Here is a 21,525-nt window from a genome sequence, read left to right as displayed (position 1 = left end):
ACCATTTTAACGGTGGATATTGAAGAATTTCTTCAATTTTGAGTCAAACTTAGTATTAACCACCTCTATCTACATCTAGACCATTTTGTTGATGAAATAATCACGAGTAAAATCATGCTTATATTCAAACGCTGGACGTACTTTTCTTGGCTCTTAGTCTAGTCTATTATCTTAAGAATGGGCCTCTATTGCAACTTAAGTTTTTAAGCGGAAATCGTTATTCTATTTTAGTAACAGTGATCTTGATTTGATCTGACTGGTCCCAAAGGCAATCCCAAGCCTCGTCTGCATGCAAGGTATCACAAATAGCGTTAAATTGCAATGCCCCAAACCAAACTTGGGTAATTGATCAGAAAATGTGCATCTATTCTGTACATATATTGTCAGGTTTGAATTTATAAAGATGAACTGGACTTGTTCAAGTTTTATGAATAAACTTTCGGTTCGGTTCCATTATAAACAGTTTAAGTTATAAACAGTAACTTTGACCTCTATACCACAGGCTCAAAAACATTCCTTAGCTAGGTCTCTCTGCATGCTGGCTTTATCCAACTGTTAACCCATTTATGCCTTGTGGACACTCCCATCCTTCTTAATTGGATATTTTTTTCCAAAATTAGGGGTGTCTAGTTTATTTATTTCTAAATTAAACATATTTCTTACATACATTCATTTAAGCAAACAGCGCAGACCCTGATGAGACGCCGCATCATGCGACGTCTCATCTGGGTCTACGCTGTTTGCCATGGCCTTTTTTCTAGACGCTAGGCATAAATGGAATAAAATTAACGTACTTCTCAAGACTAGGACGTACAAAAACAATTTCATTTTAAAGACTATATGTAAGTAAAACACGTGTTTTCTGAATTATATACATGTATATTCATACCGTTACAAACACGTTATTATTTAAGAAATTTAGATGATGATTATTCATAAACGAGTCAATATCGTAACAGTCCAAAAAGTTGTTATTTCACTTGGTTGATTATAAGGCACGAACTCTGTTTAATCAATGACAAATGTATGATTTTTTTTCATTTTGCCAAACTGTGAACTAGTCCCATTGAAGTACTTTACTTATATGTCATTTGCAATTATTGTAATTCTGTTTTCAACAATCAACGAACACGTTTTACAAAAATATGTTTTACTGATGTTTCAATAATAATGAAATTGTACAAAATGCATTAAAAATAAAGGGAAACAACTGCGCAAACTTAGCAAAACAGATATAAACGCATTTGCCTCCCTTCACCAATAACGAAATTAAAATCTGTAACGAAAATTCTGGAAAAAGCATCCGAAATAAAACATGCGTATAAACTATATAATCGAATATGGAATTAAATGCAAAGCTGATGAAAATAACAATGAAAAAATCAAACAAAAGTAAAAACAAAATAATATGAAAATTAATTTCATTTTGAAGAATAAAATGCATAAAGGACAATTAATATCGAACTATGTAACATGTAAATTTTCACATAAAACTAACCAAGATAGACTAAGGTAAAAACAAATAAAATTAAAATAATAATAAATCTAAAGGACTTAGGTCAGGGCCCAGAGTTAACCCAATTAAGATAAAATTAACTTTCCAAAGCAGGAATATTACAGTTTTGAGATTTTGTAAAAATTTCATTAAGCCCCATCAGCTCTGTGGGTTTTCACCGGAAGCATCGACATAACAAAGTTTGTTCATTTGGTAATTTTGTAAAACGTCACAAGACAGACAATCCAGCCATTCGTATACAAGGTACCGGTAACAAGTAACAGACAAAGAAACAATCAAAAACAATTTTTAAAATCCACAGTGACAAAAACAACTTTCATTACAACAATAACAACAAATCCACGGTAACAAAAACTTAACGTTCATGTTGAAACAAAATGAGGACATATAGGCTATCGCGTAGGAATTTAAATGTGATGCCAAATTGATTAAAAAGGATGACTGGTTCTTTTGAAAATAAAGTTTCCCTCTGAATATGCGAACCTACCATGTCTATCCTAAGATAGTTTCAAAAATAAAAGAAGCCACTTTTCGACATAAAGTTAAACAAAAGTTATCACTTTATATAGTAATTTTAGATCCGGGTGGATCTGGCAAAAATAACTAACACACAGATGAAGAAAAGACACAATGTTTATTTTCACAATTCGTTAAACGAGAGACCTTTCTCGTTAACGCCCTGACCACCAGGAACGAGGCCATTTTCAAGAGCACGTGACAGAGTGGTTAAGTGCGCAAGCGCGACCTCTGATCCTTGCGAACTGCTTTGTTGTCCTAGCCCAAAAAGAAGCAGCTGCAACATCCGGTATTGGTGATCGCGTTCCTCCCGGCGTTGTCGTTCTTCCATTTCGATCTTCTTTCTCTCAACGTCAAGTTTCCTCAGTTCCAAATCCAGTTTCATCCGTTCGATGTCACTAGGATTACCGGAGCCGCCATTTTGACTGCCGCCATTTTGATTCTGCACCGGTTCTGCTACATTCGTCGTTGTCGGCGAGAAAGCGTACATGTGACTTGGATGCTGAGAGTTTGTCGTCTGTGGAACGCTCGAGAGGCCATGCAGCGTTAATTCAGGCATCTCTGGTTTAACGGTAACCGGAAGACTGCATTCGCTGTGACTCGCGGTTGATTGGTGACCGGTGCTATAGTGATACGATGGGGGTGGGGGAAGTGACGGAGTCTGTTGTTGATGCTGTTGTTGTGGAGGTTGTAGTGGCTGTTTAAATATCGGCATTACCATCGGTGGAGCTGCGAGCGACATCTGGAGTGCCGATGTCGGCTGCTGAGTTTTCGGCACTAGCGGCGGGAGCCAGACGGAGTTACTATCCGTGCTGGGACTCGTGTTCGATTGGGAGAAAGAACTAAAGGACGGCAGTGCGGGCCGCTTCCGGTTGCTTCTGACGCTTGATCATGGTCACCGGAGGCTCACCAACGATCAATTTCCGCTTGACGGGCGTCCGAACGGCAGTCTTATTCTCGGCTTCCATCTTTTCTCGTTTTTGTGCCAATGTAGTGGCCAAGACCCCCGGTGTGATATCGGGATTGTCTAGGCAGATAATACCAAGTTTATCGAAATGCCGACAGTATGTTATCGTTTTTGCCCCCGAGTTGATCTCATCTTTCGTTATCTTGTACGCGCGCTTGAGCGTATGGATGCGCGTCTTGCACTGTTCCCATGACTTATCGTAACCCTTTCCGGTCATCTCCTGCGCGATCAGCCGGTACACGGGCGCGCACGTGGCTGTTATGTCTCCGCCTTTGCCTTTTACGAGCTCGACCTCGCGAGCCCAAATCTCCATTAGGAATTCAGTCTCCTCGTCTGACCATGCGGACCCGCGTCGTCGGGACTTTTTCTTAGGTTTACCATCAAAACCGCCACTTTTGTCCTTGTCTTCACTCGAACTCTCCGAAATCTCGCGTTTTAACTGCCGCGGCGAAATTTCGGGGCTCGGCGATGACGTCATGCTTCTTGGTGACGTCATCGCCGGTGAACACATTGGGCTCGTGGAAATTTCGCTCTTTATTTCCGTGTCGACAGTCAAAGGGATGTTTGTTGAGAGCTCATAATTTCCAAGCTTATTATTATCATCATCATCAAATTCCCTGCTCAGCATTTCAAACAGCTTACTCGGCTTCCCCGCCTGCGTTTGATCTATGCCTGCATTCATATGTTCGTATTTAAATGTTTTATCATCAGTTCCTTTTGCGATATCGTGTCTATTTCTAGAATAATCATCTTCGTCGTTGATTTTTAAATTTTCCTCTAACTGTCGGCCATTCTCATTATTCGAATATTTGGTTGATTGAACGATGTTTCTAACTTCTGGTTCCGAAACGCGAGAACCAACTTCCGCTTTGGTTTCCCCGTTTATTGAATTTGAGATCGCTACAGAATGTTTAGGAACAGCAATGTTTTCATTGATGTCTATGCCTATGTTATGCCGTTCTTTTTCTCTCGAATATGTCGGTGCTCGCTCCTCTTCCATCTTGCAGCTGCAAGAAAACATTCAAAATAGAAATAAGCCTCACTCTTGAAAAACGGGGTTTAATGCAGGTGCGTAAAGTGTCATCCCAGAATAGCCCGTGCGGTCCTCACAGGCATGTGAGGCACGCAATTCCCGCTTAAATTGTAATTTCGTTTAAAAAATCGGGGACGGCACTACGCACATGGATTAAACCCCGTTTTCGAAGAGTGAGGTTACAAAAAATATGTCTATTTGACAACAAAGAGTAAATATTAATAAATTTGCCGGTCGTTCCGGTTGTTCGAAAAATACGTGCTAAAGTGTATACTGAAGAATACAACGCTCGAACATTTCAATAGTACTAGTTGTTCTATTACTACTCTTTCTGCTATTACAAATACTGCTGCTGCTGTTGTTGTTGCTGTTGCTACACCCATTTCCTACTAGTACTGTATTATAAACTGATACTAATGCTGATGCTGCTATGCTTCTGCTGCTATTATTCATGTTGATGCTGCCGCTGCTACTGCTACTACTACTACTACTACTACTACTACTACTACTACTACTACTACTACTACTACTACTACTACTATTTCTGCTACTATTACTATTATTACTTCTGATATTTATACTACAAATGCTGTTGCTACTGCCGCAACAGCTACAGCTACTGCTTTAAAAACGATTACAACTGTACAATTGGACATTATTTAAAGTAGTCAATAACAATGACGACTACATCACGGTTTTTACTGTTTATCTAGTCGTAAAAAGCCTGTTTAAATATCGTATTTACGTTTAAAGGATTGTGTATTTCCTCAAACGTTAAAAGCCAAGTGTGTTTGTATAATATCTTAAGGTAGTCAAGTTTATTTTAAAAGACGACATCTTAACTTCATTTATTTAAGCAGGTGTATAATATTTGCAACTTAATAATATCATCAGAATTTGAAATGAAAGCATTTGCTTAACGCAGATTGAACATTCATATTATAAATCGTATAAAAACAAGCACACATTTCCTGTACCTTAAGTTTAATGCGTATTAAATCCGAACACAAATTGCAGCTTGGTGACAAACTACATGTCACGCTTCGCTAATTATAGGTCAAAGTCTTTAAACTTATAAAAGTTAGTATAACATAGATTTTATTGCACTTTCAACGCTCATTAGTAGCATATCATTGCATCGTTATGAGTTATATACATGTAGTAGTAAATATACTTACCCCAGTATGTATATATCCGACTAATTACTAACACATGGGCAAGGCTGATAAGTATTGTCACTGTGCATTCGCCTTGGCTGTTCTAAAAATAGCCACCTGTATACTACACTTCCCACAGTATTAACCACTCCGCTGTAACGTGAACGCGTAAAACAGCGTGGTACGAACTGGACATGTAAGCAGATGTTTCTTTTAGTGGATGGTGAACGGCATTATTAGAAATATTTTAGACTTTCATATTTTCCTTGCATAAAATTATTACAAAAATGGAAAGTTTACGAAACTCTTGACGGGAAAATGAAAATGAAGCCGAAATAAACGGAAATAAACTGCAGCGATTAAAATGTATTTTAATAGGGTAACTTATTGTTTCTTATTACATTTGAATAAAACAAAGCCACTTTGATCACGATAAACAGAATCAACCGGCGTGATATAAGGTATTATTTCCATATCTGGGCTTGTATTCAAACCGCGCAAAACAATAATACTTCTGAACGGACCGAAACTGCCGATGGTGTTTGCATTCAATTTTTAGTGATTCGTAACCTATAAAATAGCAAGTTAGGACGACAAAAACATTCATTGATTACATGGTACGCAGTAGCAAAACCAGAGATTTATGGAAATTTCATGATAAAAACGATTTTTTATTTTTAATTATATGTAACCCTTATTCTCATAGTATCGGCCCTCCTCATTGTATCGTGCCTTTGGCGAAAACCCCATCAAGAAGTGCCGGGCAGTTATTTTTTTCCCCATTTTTATAGGTTTTAATTTATTTGCTGTTTATTAATGACTATTACGACGATCTTTCACATGATTTCGGGTTTTAATTTGAAAGTAGGTCATGATCATTCCAGGCCGATATTATGATAACACATAATTGTGTTAGTTTGTTTTTGGTTTATTAGTAGGTTTATCTTTTGTAAAGAGGCTCATTTGTGGAAAAAAATATATATATAATTTTAGAGAAACATAACAACAGCTTCGTTTTTCCATTAAGAAACTGTAGAAAAGGTACATTCGCTTAGTAACAAACCTTAGCAACCAATCGGAAAGGATATTATGAGGAACGGTGTGCATGATACGAATTACTACATGGGACGAAGTCTCGCCACTATATAGTTTGGCAAAATATTACCGATTTCAAAGCAGCTTTTGTTGTTATGTACATGAATACACATTAAACTATAGATTGACGTTTTAAACATGTATGTTTTCAATATTTTCGCTTTAAATATTAAGATGTTTTTATTTCAAATGGGCCGACACTACGGATACACATGTTATTGACTGTACAACAAAAGGAAAATTTGGAGTGTCAGAAACAAACGATGCTGTTGGCGTTGGCGTCCGTTAGTCTTGAGAGAAACTTACGTCCCTTTAGGCGTTCACGGTTGTTTATTCAGCGTCACGTTTCTTGTGCAGATTGGTTGCTGGTGGAACGTTTACCCTGGCTGTGCAAACCTTATTGAGAGTGGCAATCGCACGGGTAAAGTATCTTTTGAGGTAAGTTTCGCAATTATCCATGGCAATTTCATTTTCTTTTAATGCGCAGCCACGTATAAGAAGGCTTCGTATGCTTATTAATACTAATTACTAATAGATGTAATAAAAGCTCTCAGTGGTGCTCCAACTGAATGAGCCGTTCTGTTGGCAGACGGGGCACAATGCATATCATATGCGTTAAGTGGAGTCCCAGGTTAGCCTGTGCAGTCCGCACAGTCCACACAGGCTTATCGGGGACGTCACTTTCCACTTTTATGGATTTTTTTGTTTTAAGAAAGTCTTTCTAAATGAAAATCCAGTTAATGTGGAAAGTGTCGTCCCTTATAAGCATTTTGGGACTGCACAGGCTAACATGGGACGAAATTTTATGAACATGCATTAAGACCCTTTATCTCAGAGCGCGGCTCAAATACAGCTTCACAAATCGACACTTTACATGCTTTGTCAACATGATGTGCAAATACATTAACATATATATCAACATTCTCTGAAAAAAGGTTTTGAATGATCGAAATTTAGTACATACCCTGAAGCAAAGGTTGCTTAATATAGGGATAACAATGTTTGCCATGTGGCACGTGTTACGGCGCCTCGAGGTTGCCATGGTTTATTAAACCCTAATAAATCAAAATGCATGCTTATTGGCTCAAAACAAAAAATTAAGAATATCAACCTTAATCTAAAAATAGATAATAATGCTATTGAGAATGTCACTAGCCATAATATTTTAGGACTTTATATCGACAAACATCTGCAATGGAAAGTACACATTGATAAAACATGCTCTAAAATAAGCAGCAAAATATCTCTGCTAAAAAAGATATCAAATTATCTCACTTTTCACTGCGGGGAATCAAGTGATAACAAAAGTACATCGTACGCACAAAATGGCGTTAAAAGCTCTCGCTTAATGACGAAAATCAAGGTATTCTCATATTTTATAATATCAAAATAAATGATAACTATGCGCAGAGTACCCGCTTAGTCGCCTTATGTACTCTGGTAATTGTCGTATTTCTTAGATTTCTGTAGTTTTCTCAAACATTCAGGAACAATAAGCAATGAAAATTGTACATCGTCTGAACATACTTTATTTTGACGTGTTTGCTATTCTAGACGACAAACAACGAAATTAATACAATATTTTTTGCTTGATAACATGCTTAGAATATTTTGTACAAGGTTGTGCACGTTGTTAAAGCTTTTTTAGATCTGTGGCGAGGAATTTGGAAAATAGTACATCGTCTGAACGTTTTTTGTTTGCGTACATTGTCTGAACGGTTTTGAGTACATCATCTGAACTGCTTCTGTTTTTACTTTTAATGCGATGTTTATCACAATAAAATTATAATAACATCTGTGATCAGCAAAGCGATTTTCGTCAAGATGACGTTCCGTTCTATGATCAGAAAACACAAAATCCTGTGTTATTTTACATGGTTACATAGTGTTTAATTTTATTAAATTAAAATTATTAAATCAAATACAAGTCACGCTCAAATAAGGTTGTTATTTATATATATATATATATATATATATATATATATATATATATATATATATATATATATATATATATATATATATATATATATATATATATATATATATATATATATCTATATATATATATATATATATATATATAAAGTTATGACAATAATGTAATACGAGGTTTGTCATTTGGACGAACGATCCTTGGCTTTTAACATATTTATATTTAAAAAGACCAGATGTAGTTTGCAGTAAAACTATACTGAACTTAACATTTCCTTTTACATACTTGGCACATGTGAGCGCTTATTAAAAATATTATGCTCGGCTCGAAACAGTGGCAGCTCTGAGCTTGCGGTGATTTTTGTCAAGCTTCAATAATATATGTACATGTAGTATATAATATTAAATGTAAATCTTAGTCTGAATTACATATTTGTGGTAATCGATATATAATTATTTTTGTGAATATAAAATATTGATGTCATCAAATAAGTTGATATAATTAGATGTCTGTTATATATAGCTGTTTTTTTTATTCCAGAATGCGCAAAAAGTCAAGTCGATCGCTTCATCGTTTGAAGAGAAAGCGCTTGAATACATCGCAAGCAATACGATTAGCACCAAAATGCATTTCGTCAACTGCATGTCACACTGGAGTTTGTCTGCAACAAATTAAACCTGTGCTAACGCCCATTAAGTCACCATTTCGTTCACCAGTGTATAAAGTATCTCCACCCAAAAAGCGCGCAAAGAAAAGCATTTCTGAAAGAGCTCTTTTTTAGCAGCAGCCATCTTGTGAAAAAATATGCCGTGACATTCATGACGCTACTGAATCAGATTATCTTCTGAACATTAACAATTGGTCAGTCAAAACGAAAAGCGAACAGTTAAGTGGAATCGATATCGTGGGAATCTCAAAGCTATGAGAATACTACAACACAAGCACACAATTTTACGAGATACATATTCATAAAATAGTTTGTACTAATGTATCTAAGATATGAAATAGTTGTATATCTACATCTCATATATTAACTCTTCTCAGATTCTACCACCTCATTTTAATACCAATTTTATGAATTGTTATAGTCTTTCCGAATGCTTTAAGAATGCTTTGTGCTAATTTATGCCAAATACAAATTATGTCAATGTTATGTCATGAAATAAAATTTAATGTTAATAAAGAAGTCAATATGACCTAGTGTTATATTTTATATGAAACATCATATAGAGGCCCTCGACTACATGTATGTGTTATTTAATCTTAACTGGGTCAGAAGTTGTCATTCACACGCAGGAAATAAAATATTTTATTGACTTGAATAGCTAAATAACTGATAAAATAACTTCTACCGGGCATGTGCCCAATTTGATCGGGGCAGATATAAGACATAAGCAAAAAACAGCAAATGCACTTTACACAAGTTATGATGCTTCAAGAGGAATATACTGGATTAAAGCATTTTGATGACTTTTATATCTATTACTAGTATCTATTATATATATATTATACCCGGTACATGAATGTCTTCCTATCAGAATATACTGCTGTTGATAGCCTAGCGCAATGTTGAAATTATGCATTTGTACACTTGAGCATGAGGTGCATTACAACTAGTGCTCAGGGTATTTTCTACATTGTCAGATACAAGTTCCAATAGACAACATCAGTGCAGCAAGTTTTTATTTATAAACGATAATGTTAACATGGTTTTGCTATAGCCATACAAGGTAAACTGCCCCGCTCCCTAGTGGCCATATTTTTTATCGGACCGTAACAATTTTCGAATCCAGCCGAGGTGAATAACATAATCATAACAACAAATGTTCGGACCAAGTTTCGTGAAGATTGAAGTATAACTGTGACTTTTAGGTTGTTAAAAAGGTTTTACTATAGCCATGTGAGCAAATATGCCCCCCCCCCCTGGCGGCCATCTTTTTCAACGAACCTGAACCATTTTCAAAGAAAGCTGATATATCATTAAGACATACGTTTTGACCAAGTTTCAAGACGATTCAACTATAAATGTGAATTCTAGTGTTAACAATCTTTTTCTTTATTTTGACCAAGTGACCTAGGTTTTGACCTGGTTTGACCCAGATCCGAACACGACAAAGATATCATTGGTACAACTTTTCTTACCAAGTTTCATGACAATCAAGCGATAAATGTTGCCTTTAGAGTGTTAACAAGGAAAAATGTTGACGACGCATTAAGGACAAATGGTGATCCTAAAAGCACGAAACTTAACGTTATATGTTTTATGAAACAAATGTAATTTTTATTTGCACTAAACTAAATCCCCAGTACTTTATATTGGTTATGTCATAGTCAGAAAGGTATATATTATGCACATATACAGTACATAGATTGGCATGTTCACAAAATCAAATATATGACTGTAAGTTTAAATAAATTCTTTATCACAGTCATTCTCAAGATTTATTAAAGTCATGTCACGTTGATAATTTTCTCATCAATCCCTAGACCGGTTCGGCTGTTGGGGGGAAATGAGGGACAGCAATACAGACGTCCTCCTCCAGTCAAGTATGGTGTGTGCTGCTTAGAGTAATTCATCCATGGACAAGGATGTCCACTCTTACATTATCCATCCGGATTTTCTTCTAACGGCCTCGGCGTCGACTTCCCTCTAACGTGCCCTGGAGAACAGTCTTGCACAGAGATTCGTGCCTGGTGACGTGTCCAAACCAAGCCAGCTGTACCTTAGCACAAATATTCGTGGTCATGGTAGTGCAGTTATAAAATTGCCATTACTGAAGCTTGTTTCATTCCGTTCACTGTTGTTTATTCTCAATATGAAACAATCAAAAGCAATCCAGTGTAATTTGTCCACTTCATATTGATGTCTTAATTTATTTGCCCATCGAAATGTAGAGAGAACATTACCGGATTCGATTTGCTGTTGGAATATATGGCAAAGTCTTCTTGGACCTTGTGTAGTACAATCTGATCTCAGTTCTGAAATTTAAAGATATAATAGCATACAGTTGACAATATAACAGCAAATACATTTTTAACACATTGAATAAACACACATATGCAGATGGGCATGAAGGATTTCTTTGTCTATTAATTTTTGTTGTAAAATTAAAAGAATACTAGCGTCATAAAAAAAGGTATTGGCTGATCACATATGTAATTACAATTTTATTATGATAAACATCGCATTAAAAGTAAAAACAGAAGCAGTTAAGATGATGTACTCAAAACTGTTCAGACGATGTACGCAAACAAAAACGTTCAGACGATGTACTATTTTCCAAATTCCTCGCCACAGATCTAAAAAAGCTTAAACAACGTGCAAAACCTTGTACGAAATATTCTAAGCATTTTAGCAAGCAAAGCATGTTGTATTTATTTCGTTGTTTGTCGTCTTGAATAGCAAACACGTCAAACTAAAGTATGTTCAGACGATATACAATTTTCATTGCTTATTGTTCCTGAATGTTTGAGAAAACTACAGAAATCTAAGAAAAACGACAATTACCAGAGTATATAAGGCGACTAAGCGGGTACTCTGTGCATAGTTATCTTTTCATATTATAAAATATTATAATACCTTGATTTTCGTCATTAAGCGAGAGCTTTTTCCGCCATTTTGTGCGTACGATGTACTTTTGTGATCACGTGATTCCCCGCAGTGCTTTTGATATGAAGAAATTATTTCATAATTCATATATTCTAACCAATTTCGATTATTGTTGTACGATCTGGGGCAACGCTAATAAAACCAATTTAACAAAAGTGAATGTTTTACAAAAACGCGCAGCGAAAGTCATTCTACAAAAGCCAAAAAGAACACCATCCAAAGATTTGTTTTTACAACTTAATTGGCTTTCGTTTAATAATAGATGTAAATACCACACGGCAATCTTAATATATAAATGTGTCAACAATCAGACTCCAGAATATATAAATTATATTATAACTTTTTCTCAAAATATCAACTATAACTTAAGATCTGACAACCATAACGATATTGTTAATACCAAAGCAAATACAGATTATAAGAAACGAGCTTTTTCATACCATAGCATGAATATCTGGAACAGTATACCAATTGGAATAAGAATGTCATGCTCTATCTCTGCTTTTAAAAGGCAATATAAAGCACATTTATTTTCTAATCAATGATATGTCATGTTATTTTCTAATCAATCTTATTTCATGTGTGTCTGTCTAAAAGACAAAATGTGTGTTACGTATAGGTGTAAGAAAATATTGATTGAATGTTTTACTTGTTATAGACCTATGTGTGTATGTTATTTTAAGAAGGCCACATTGTAAAAAAGTATTGATTCATCTGCATAATATGTATAATGTGTCTTAATGTGTTACCTTCTGTAAATAAAGCTTTTATTATTATTATTATTATTAGTAGTAGTAGTAGTAGTAGTAGTAGTAGTAGTAGTATTATGGCGGCATGTGTTCATGCGCCCTTTTAGGCAGTGGTCAGTTGTAAACATGTACGGTATAAAAGTGATCGGACAGAGGGCGCTTTCTTCAGAACACTCTAACGTGTATCCGGATATCTGCAGTTTTACGCCGTATGCTTGCTTTTTTATATGAGCAAACTCTTCTCGCTTTTTTCGGCGTCAGCTGAATACGCCAGCTTTTCACCTTAGCCTGACCTTTGTTAGCGTCCAATAGAATTCAAATAAAACTTCCCGCGGCCAAGTACAGATGAATACACTTCATTGACTGCATTGGCTGATTTGATAATACCACTAGAACATTGGAAACATGTCCGCGTCTTTGTAACACTGTTTTACTGCGTGTTCAGCATGAAACAGTTTTATCTCTAATAAAAAGGCTTTATAGATAGAACAGTTTTACACTCAATCTCGACATCAATACAGTTTGTGCGTACATCTTTTATTTTCAGAGGATTTTCAGCGCGAGAACGTTGTGTACTTAAAGGCCATGTTCTCATATTTAGTACTGACTTCCATATTCCTGTCAACATGTTATATGTAAAAGTATAAAGAGCAGTGGAAGCGATGCCTCACTTTAATGTGTTGCATTTCAACCCGCGAGGTATAAGGGGTCAGTTCGCGGTTAGTGTGTTTGAATGTCAGAGTTTATATACAGGTCAGACCTTCTGTGCTGTTCGGAGTTCGCGGTCAGTTATATAATATTCATATAATAAAGACGCTATAGCGTGAACTAGGTGAACCAGAATTTTCTTTACCACCAGAAAGATGTGAAATGAAGATATCCAGCGATATTATTTTATGGCATGTCAATAATAGATTCTTAATGTGTTTTCAACAATACCATGATAAATATTATTTTTAATTAATTAACAAGAATTATTCCATCATATTTACTAATGTATTATTGCAGCATATTGACTAATGTATTAAGTATGAGCGCGATGATTCTCGATACTGTTAATAATCGAATCAAATACACGTAGCAATTCCCGATAAACCGTTTGTTCGAAGAACGCGCGTATACATATTTAAAATATGTACGGAGACTTCGCGTGTGGCCGGTTGACTTTGGTTTTCTTTTTTGTATCTATAGGTTTATGACCAGCAATATGTAATAATGTAAAATAAGCCGCGAAAACTCCGCGTAACATCCCGTACTGCGTTTGATGCAGCTAAAAACTGCACAGAAAAAGATATTAGCTATCCTTGATCTCATTCATTTAAATCTTTACCTTCCATAAACTCCAACCACAATCAACGCCGTATATCTTTTTTAAAGATATTTCTTGTTTCTGATAATTTATGTGTGTTAACTAATTTAATTTAGTGGGATAAGCGGTATGTTGTCATTTTTACTCCATAAACACTGAATTCAGTACCGGGTTCAATGTTTGTTTCCATGAATATAAAATTATTTTATAATATAGAAACAACAAACACCCGGTAAGCCTGCTTTCGATTAGCTAATTTATTACGATCGCTGTTTCCAGCGCACTTTGAATAAATACATTCGTACAAGCGGTAGAGAAAATAACACATTGATTTGTACGTAAATTAATTTTTAAATACTTAATTATTATCCGTTTCCAGAGGTTGCTGTAGCTAAAATGGGCAAAGTGGTAGTGGCTTTTCTTTTCTTGGCGACTGTAATCTGCGTCATAGCGGCACAGGAATCTAGGCACGGATTGCCGTACAGGTAAACTTGGACACGAAAGAAAACTCTGTGAGCCTACAATAGTATTTGCGGTTACTTCCATGTGACAAAAAACAAACAAACTATAACACGGGACAGTACGCATTCTATGTAACTTATATTTCCCATTGAAACTGTTCTGGGATGATATTTTACGTACATGCATTAAGCCCGGTTTTACCAAAACGATGTTCAATTTGAATCGCGTTCTGAGAAAACTGGGCATAATGCATGTGCGAAAAGTGTCGTCCCAGATTAGCATGTGCAGTCCGCACAGGCTTATCAGGGACGACACTTTCCGCCTAAATTGGATTTTTGCTAAGAAGAGACTTCATTTAACCGAAAAATGTCATAAAAGCAGAAAGTGTCGTCCCTGAATAACCTGGGCAGATTGCACAGGCTAATCTGGGACGACACTTTCCGTACATGCATTATGCCCAATTTTCTCAGAACATGACTCAATTTGGCTAGATGTGTTGCTCAGCTGTCGCATGCTACATAGTGGTTTCTATCCTCAGGTGCCGAGGACCAAGGCCGCATCAAGGTAACTGCTTCCGGGCCGACCATATGTGGCACTTCAACGGTTATCGATGCGTCAAACTTCCTTTGCATTGCTACACGACGAACCCCAATAGCAATGCCTTCGGCTCCAAGTTTGAATGCAAACGCCTGTGCGAGGGGCGTCACGGATAAATTAGTTTAAATATCTGTACGCCGTGCGTTTAGACGAAATAAATATAAAGTTGTTTTACTTGCATAATTGTGTGTTATTTTTACAAGCATCATTCGTTTGTTTTTGATTGTCAATGCAAATCTGTGGCACCAATTGAAGATGCGTTTTAATAGCGTGCTCAAATATGTACTTGAGTTTTGTCTCGAGCACGAGTTGGTGCAAAAATATGTGTCGGCTTATAGTCGAGATATAATATTATTGGCTAACCAACATTCTTAGTGCTTAACTGAGTGGAAACTCAAACCTCATTTTTTGAGGTGAGCGTTTTAAGCCCAGGAATTCTTTAAAAATAACAACATAAAAACACGAAGAATGAAAAGCAAACAGCTTACCGTCCTTAGTATCGCACTAAAAATAAGTAGGTAATGTTGATAACCTATATGTTTTCTCATACCATGTGAATTTACCTACGATATAATTTTTATTAGCAGTCTTGCAATTACCGTCGTACGTCCCTGGTTAAGCAAGTAATGTTTTCAGCAACGCAAGCAATCTCCACGCAGAGTTGTCGTTCTTTGTTCTAACATACTATCCATGCAATCACACAAAAATCCTACAATATTTGGTAAGATTTTATTTGATTCGCTCCAGTATTATAATATGAAAGTAGTATCATTTTCTTTTACATTTTGAAAATAGTGTATAAGTTTCGGTTCATAATAAAAATATAATTACCTAAATTAAAAAAAAGTAAAAATAACAACGGTAAAATTATTTCACCGCGTGGCTAGGCTATCATCACGTGGTTGGTTATGAAGGCAAGGATTTGGTCCAGCTATGCTGATACCCGTCAAAACTCTGCGCGGAGGTTGCAGAGCAAGAAGTATTAGGGCTAATGCAAATGGATAACGGTATCCGTCCGCCTAAATTTAAACACAACACATCACCAGCCATCATGGGATCTGTAAATAAAACCCAATGTCAGTCACATTCAAAACCTGTGTAGTGCACGGCATGCGGAACAGTTGGACTCTTTTAAGATTTTCTTTCGAAATAATGGCAGATTATGTCGAGAACCTCAAAGACACTTGAAATAGAAGAAAAACAGAATGGTAGCAAAAGACAATAAATGGAGATCAAATAAACAGAGCAGACCAGCAAAGGCACGCATATCTGGAAATATTCTCTAAACTGAAATTATAAAACAATTCATGTAAAATAAATAATTTTTAAATTGACCTATACCATCAAGTTACTCACGCGTGACCAAATATGCAAACGCAACGTAAAAAATTAACCACAATTCAACCACTACTGACGCGTTACACAAATACAAACGCTACTGACGCTTAACAGACGGTACTTATTCGTAAACATAAATACGCCACTTATTCGTAAACAAAATACATACGCTACTAATTTGTAAACAAATTACACACGCTACTAATTCGTAACCAAAATACATGCGCTACTTATTCGCTTCTAATTCGTTATTTAACCATAATTTTCCCGTCGAGGGGCCAATGCAGTTGACTTTGGTCATGTTACAAACGTGACTCGGGGTCACTCTCGGAATCGGAGCTGTAACCGGAAGTTGTTGCAAAGAACTTTGCAGATATCGATTAAGGCGACCAGTCTAAGGGTACAGTCTAATATGGACCGAGTACAATATGTTTATTTACCGTACCTGGGTTACATGTAAGTATACTTAGAGTACCCAGGGTACATGTTAGTATACTTAAGAGTACCCGGGGTACATGTAAGTAGTACCAGAGCCGACAATGACCAAGGGCCGAAAATGTGGGAGTGTGGGTCAAGTTCCCCACAGGTACTACTTTCCCGTTCCCCCAAAAAAAATTCCGTACCTAAAATTTTTCGTACCCAATTTTTTTTCGTACCCAATTTTTTTTTCGTACCCATTTTTTTTTTCATCCCCAGTTTTTTGTTCGTACCCAAAAAATTTTCGGTCCCAATTTTGGTGTTCCCAAATATTTTTTCGTACCCAAATTTGTTTTCATACCCAATTTTTTTTCGCAAATTTTTTGTACCAATTTTTTTTTTTCGTACCAACATACACAATTGTGGTGATTGTGGTGATGTAGATAAACTTAACTTGATGCTTTTATATCCATCCTCTCAAAAGCATCGTCACACCAGTACTGTCAGTACTTCGATAATTCTTCTGTAACCATTGGAACCGGAAGAGAAATTTCACACTTACGTAGCGGTAATTATTTTCTCATTTAATTCTTCAGCAACTACTTCCAATACTGAATTACCGCTGCTATACGTTTTACATTCATATGTCTTGTTTTCTGTTCAATGTCCTTTTTTATGGTATAAATCGTTAAGTCTTATCATTACGGTTAAAATATATTGAATGTCAGACTTCACAATGACCAAAATCTTTTAACAAGGAACTTTAAGAGTATATACCAGACGTGTATGTTGCCACGACAAATTAAGTACACCATGGTGATCAATAATTCGGTTGGAATCATTTCCTGTGGGGAGGGGGCTGTTTTGCTACAAAACATTCAAGTACACTGTCACATATGTTTGTGTGTGCGAGTTTGTGTTTTGAAGTCACTAAAATCTACCTATTTATGATTGTGTATATTGTGTACAGAGTATGTCACAGCATCACGCTCAAATTTACTGTACTAAGACTCATTGAAAGTTGGGATGAGCTTTCAATCATAGCAACGATATCTATATCTATTTTAACAAACTTATTTTTGTCGTGCTTTTTATGTGGCATTGTGCTACTGTGAACATCCGGTGGAGCTAACCCATTTATGCCGAGTGGACTCTCCCATCCTTCACTATTGGATCAATTTATTTCCAAAATTAGGGATGTCAAGTATATTTATTTCTATATTTAGAATATTTCTTACAGAAATTTCTTTTAACAAACAGCGTAGACCCTTATGAAACGCCGCATCATGCGGCGTCTCATCTGGATCTACGCTGTTTGCCAATGCCTTTTTTCTGGACGCTAGGCATAAATGGGTTAATCGAATCCCACCTGCACATTAGGGCGACTACCCACAAAACTTCAATTGGCCCAGCGGCAAGCTAATACGGGCTCTTGTGACTTCTTGTTATATTTGAGATAAGGATTATTTAATAATTTATCTAAATAATATTCTTAAACACGTTATCATGTTAAAAATTAACGGTACTTTGTATTAATATTGTATTCACTTTGGAATAAAGAAACCCCTTTGTCATAACTAGTGTCATAACTGATGGATAAAAGATTAAATATGGAACTAATGCTCAGATTATTTTTTTTCTTAATAAACGTTTTCGTCTTAACGTTTAAAGGTATTAGATACGGTGATGATATGGTCTCTGTGCGGATTGTTTTCTTCTAAATAATTTATTGCACCGCATTGGTACTGAGATGTGTCTCTTCTTTGAATTGATCGGGCTACTGTATGACAGAAACAGTCTCAGATGTTAATTCCATGTAAATGTTTCGACTGACCAGTCAAACGATTCAATATCATGCTTTGATGAAACGAAACGAAAGGAACCACGAATCACTTGTTTGATTGATGTGTAAGGAAACACGAATCACTTGTTTGATTGAAAGGAAACACGAATCACTTGTTTGATTGAAAGGAAACACGAATCACTTGTTTGATTGAAAGGAAACACGAATCACTTGTTTGATTGATGGGAGAGATTTTGACGATTGCCTTGACTGCGTTCATTCATTCGTGACCATCGATCATATTATTCCCGCATAGCAAACTATCTTAACCATCATCGTTTCTGGTCTTGTCAGTCGAGGTTCTCTACACGCAAAATGTTGCGACAAACACATTCATCGTCAGCATCGTCGACGACCGCTGCAAATCTGACACTTTCGATGAGGCTCGTGCCGGGTGGCTCAGCCTCGTTGGTTTGTGTGTGTTGTACGCAATGGTGTCACGGGTTCGATACCACTGAGGCGGCTGCATGTTTGACAACTGAACGCACGCAACGAGTGATATGTACATGAATCATAGAACTAACACGGTACTTCTACGGTGAATTAAAACAACCTGATCAAGTTCTAAAACAGATGAAACAAACAGATTGGCTCAAGCATTTATGTGAATTTATAATAGTGTCAAGAAAAGTTCTTGTTGAACGAAGATCGTTATCATCGATATATTGTGCTGTAACAATAAATCTTTAATAAACACATTAATTCTTTACCGATAATATTTTTCATTAACTGGGCTTTGAACATGTTTTCTTTGAACATGTTTAAAAGAAAGTAGTCGTAGGTCAGTGACATACATCGTTCTGAGTGATCCGGCGGTGTAAAATGTGGGAGAGTCATTATGAGCGTGTTGCGTGTTTGTCTAAAGCACAGGCGGTTAGCGTGTGGCTATGATATTATTTAGTGAAAACATCATTTTGAATGACAAATAATCATATTATAACGAAAAAACAACTTTTCTGAAGGAAAAAAAGTTCACTATCAAATATATATATAACAAGGTATTCAACTCGAAATCACCCGAAAACAGGGTGCATCGCTTTGAACAGCCATTACCGGTGCTACTTCAATGTTGCAGCGATTTTCATGAACCCGGTCTTATTCAACGCAGAAATGAATTTCCTTTCTGGAAATGTATATATCTTGTTATATTTCTACACATGCTGGGTCAAATTTTAAGAAATAACACGATACACAATTCGCGTGACCTTCTTGACAGCGAAATGTGTTAGGTTTTCTTAGAAAACTGTTCAATCTGTGAGAGTCATTGTGAGCGGATTGTGTGTGTGTCTATTGCTCCAGCAATTGACGTTTCGTCTTTATATTGGATAAAAGAATAAAGGGACCAAACTCACGGTTCATATATAGCTGAATGGATGTGGTAAGCGCCCCTACGTCTTCAAAGTTTAAAGGGACGCCGCATATGCAAAACATAGTGTTGCCATTAGAATATATTATAAATATTCATTAAATGTATAGACCGACAATTTAGTGGCGACGTGGAAATTGAAAGGACGTTGAGCGAACCGGTATGATATTTTTTAAAGTATGACAATACTATTATGTTTTCATCAACCAGGATCAACATACTATTGAGCAAGGGCACATGCCACCTTATTGATTTACCAACCCTTCCAATGGCCCGCCAAAAGGGCCATCAATTATGGCACATAGTTAAGGTACATTTTTATATAATTTTTTAATTGATAATAAAAAGATTTTTTAAATTGATAATAAAAAGAAATCATTATTTAAAACGTCAACAAATGTTACCTCAAATGACAGTGTGGTTTAATACCTTAATAATTCAATAGTTATTGGTAGATTTAGTAGGCCACGTTAATGGCCACGTTAATTGCTTTATTAACAATAATTAATCAATTGTATTATTTAAAACATAATTCAATGAATTGCTAAGAATATAAACCTACACATTTTCTTCAATTTACAAATGTTTTAAAATTCATATAAATTATCCCAATTATTCCAAAATGTATCAAAATTTCAAAACTTTTTTAAGACTGTTGTAATAAAATTTGCATGGCCATTACAACTAGTATTATAGGTAATATTGTTTGCAATATTAAATGTTTTTGTACGGTAGGATGTAGTGTGATCACGCAAACACTGACGAACAGTGACAGCTGTTTCATTTATGCACATGTATGTTCGAATGGTAGCCATTCAAGCTGTTGTAAAAGAGCCAATGAAAAAGTCAGAGAAGGTTTACTTTTTTTTAATAGCGCTTATGAAGAGAACTAATATTTCGGAGATATTACTGTACGCATTTGAACTCGAAATAATATAATAATAATAATAATAATAATAATAATAATAATAACACTGATAATAATGATAATAATAATAATAATAATAATAATAATAATAATAATAATTATAATAATGATAATAATAATAATAATAATCTGTTATTCGTAATCAGTAGTAGATTATTTATATATATAATAGAAGAGCTTTTCCATAATTATGCTTATTTAAGAAATTGTTCATTGTTTTCAGAAAAGTAATTTTTTTATTAAACTGTGAAAAGTGTAACTTTTCAGACAGTTCCTACACCGTTGAACTGCTGAAAAACACTGTTAAATTCTTGTAACTACAATATTAAGATGACATTCGCTATACTTTTTACGATCTAAAACTAGAAAAAGTCACAGCGCACTTATATTCGCTGGCTTTTGAAAAGAATTAAGTTTGTTTCAGTTTTGGTTTCGCTTTCGTTTAACGGCATATCTGTGAAGCTAACGAAAAACTATGAAAAACTTGGAACTTAAAAGAAATGTCATGAAGAATCGTCAAAAACACTGACGTCGTTTTGATTTATTTATGAATATATACGTTTAAGTTTACATATTCGGTATATGTTTTTATTCGAGAAATAAAAAAAAACAAGTAACTAAAGCAAAGTGCAGCGTTTACGTGGAAATGAAAGAAGTTGTCCGGTTAACGGCGATGGCTGTAGCAA

The 21,525-nt window shown here is 35.6% G+C and overlaps 1 protein-coding gene and 1 long non-coding RNA gene across 3 annotated transcripts; one reads left to right on the top strand and one right to left on the bottom strand.

Moving 5' to 3' along the window:
* Positions 1–1,133: 1,133 nt before the first annotated feature.
* On the bottom strand, positions 1,134–5,304 carry LOC127838809 (uncharacterized). Of its 2 annotated transcripts, none has more exons than XM_052366802.1 (2): positions 5,211–5,304; positions 1,134–4,006 (listed from the first exon to the last, which is right to left on the bottom strand). In XM_052366802.1, exon 2 carries the CDS (start codon positions 3,997–3,999, stop codon positions 2,875–2,877), a length of 1,125 nt encoding a protein of 374 aa, XP_052222762.1. In that variant the 5' UTR covers positions 4,000–4,006; positions 5,211–5,304; the 3' UTR covers positions 1,134–2,874. The 2 variants fall into 2 exon arrangements, with proteins under 2 accessions (XP_052222762.1, XP_052222763.1); XM_052366803.1 differs by lacking the exon at positions 5,211–5,304 and adding an exon at positions 5,010–5,174.
* Positions 5,305–6,639: 1,335 nt separating this feature from the next.
* LOC127838463 (uncharacterized) lies at positions 6,640–15,084 on the top strand. The gene is made up of 3 exons (XR_008029822.1): positions 6,640–6,722; positions 14,268–14,373; positions 14,889–15,084. It is a non-coding gene; the product is annotated as an uncharacterized LOC127838463 (long non-coding RNA).
* The last annotated feature ends 6,441 nt before the right edge of the window (positions 15,085–21,525 follow it).

This window comes from Dreissena polymorpha, chromosome 7, assembly GCF_020536995.1.
Source record: "Dreissena polymorpha isolate Duluth1 chromosome 7, UMN_Dpol_1.0, whole genome shotgun sequence".
NCBI classification, from domain to species: Eukaryota; Metazoa; Mollusca; class Bivalvia; order Myida; family Dreissenidae; genus Dreissena; species Dreissena polymorpha.
This window is presented reverse-complemented; position numbering and strand designations above follow the sequence as displayed.

Bases quoted from the DNA above. Each gene is read 5' to 3' on its own strand.
- LOC127838809 (XM_052366802.1), bottom strand. From the start codon at position 3,999: ATGGAAGAGGAGCGAGCACCGACATATTCGAGAGAAAAAGAACGGCAT.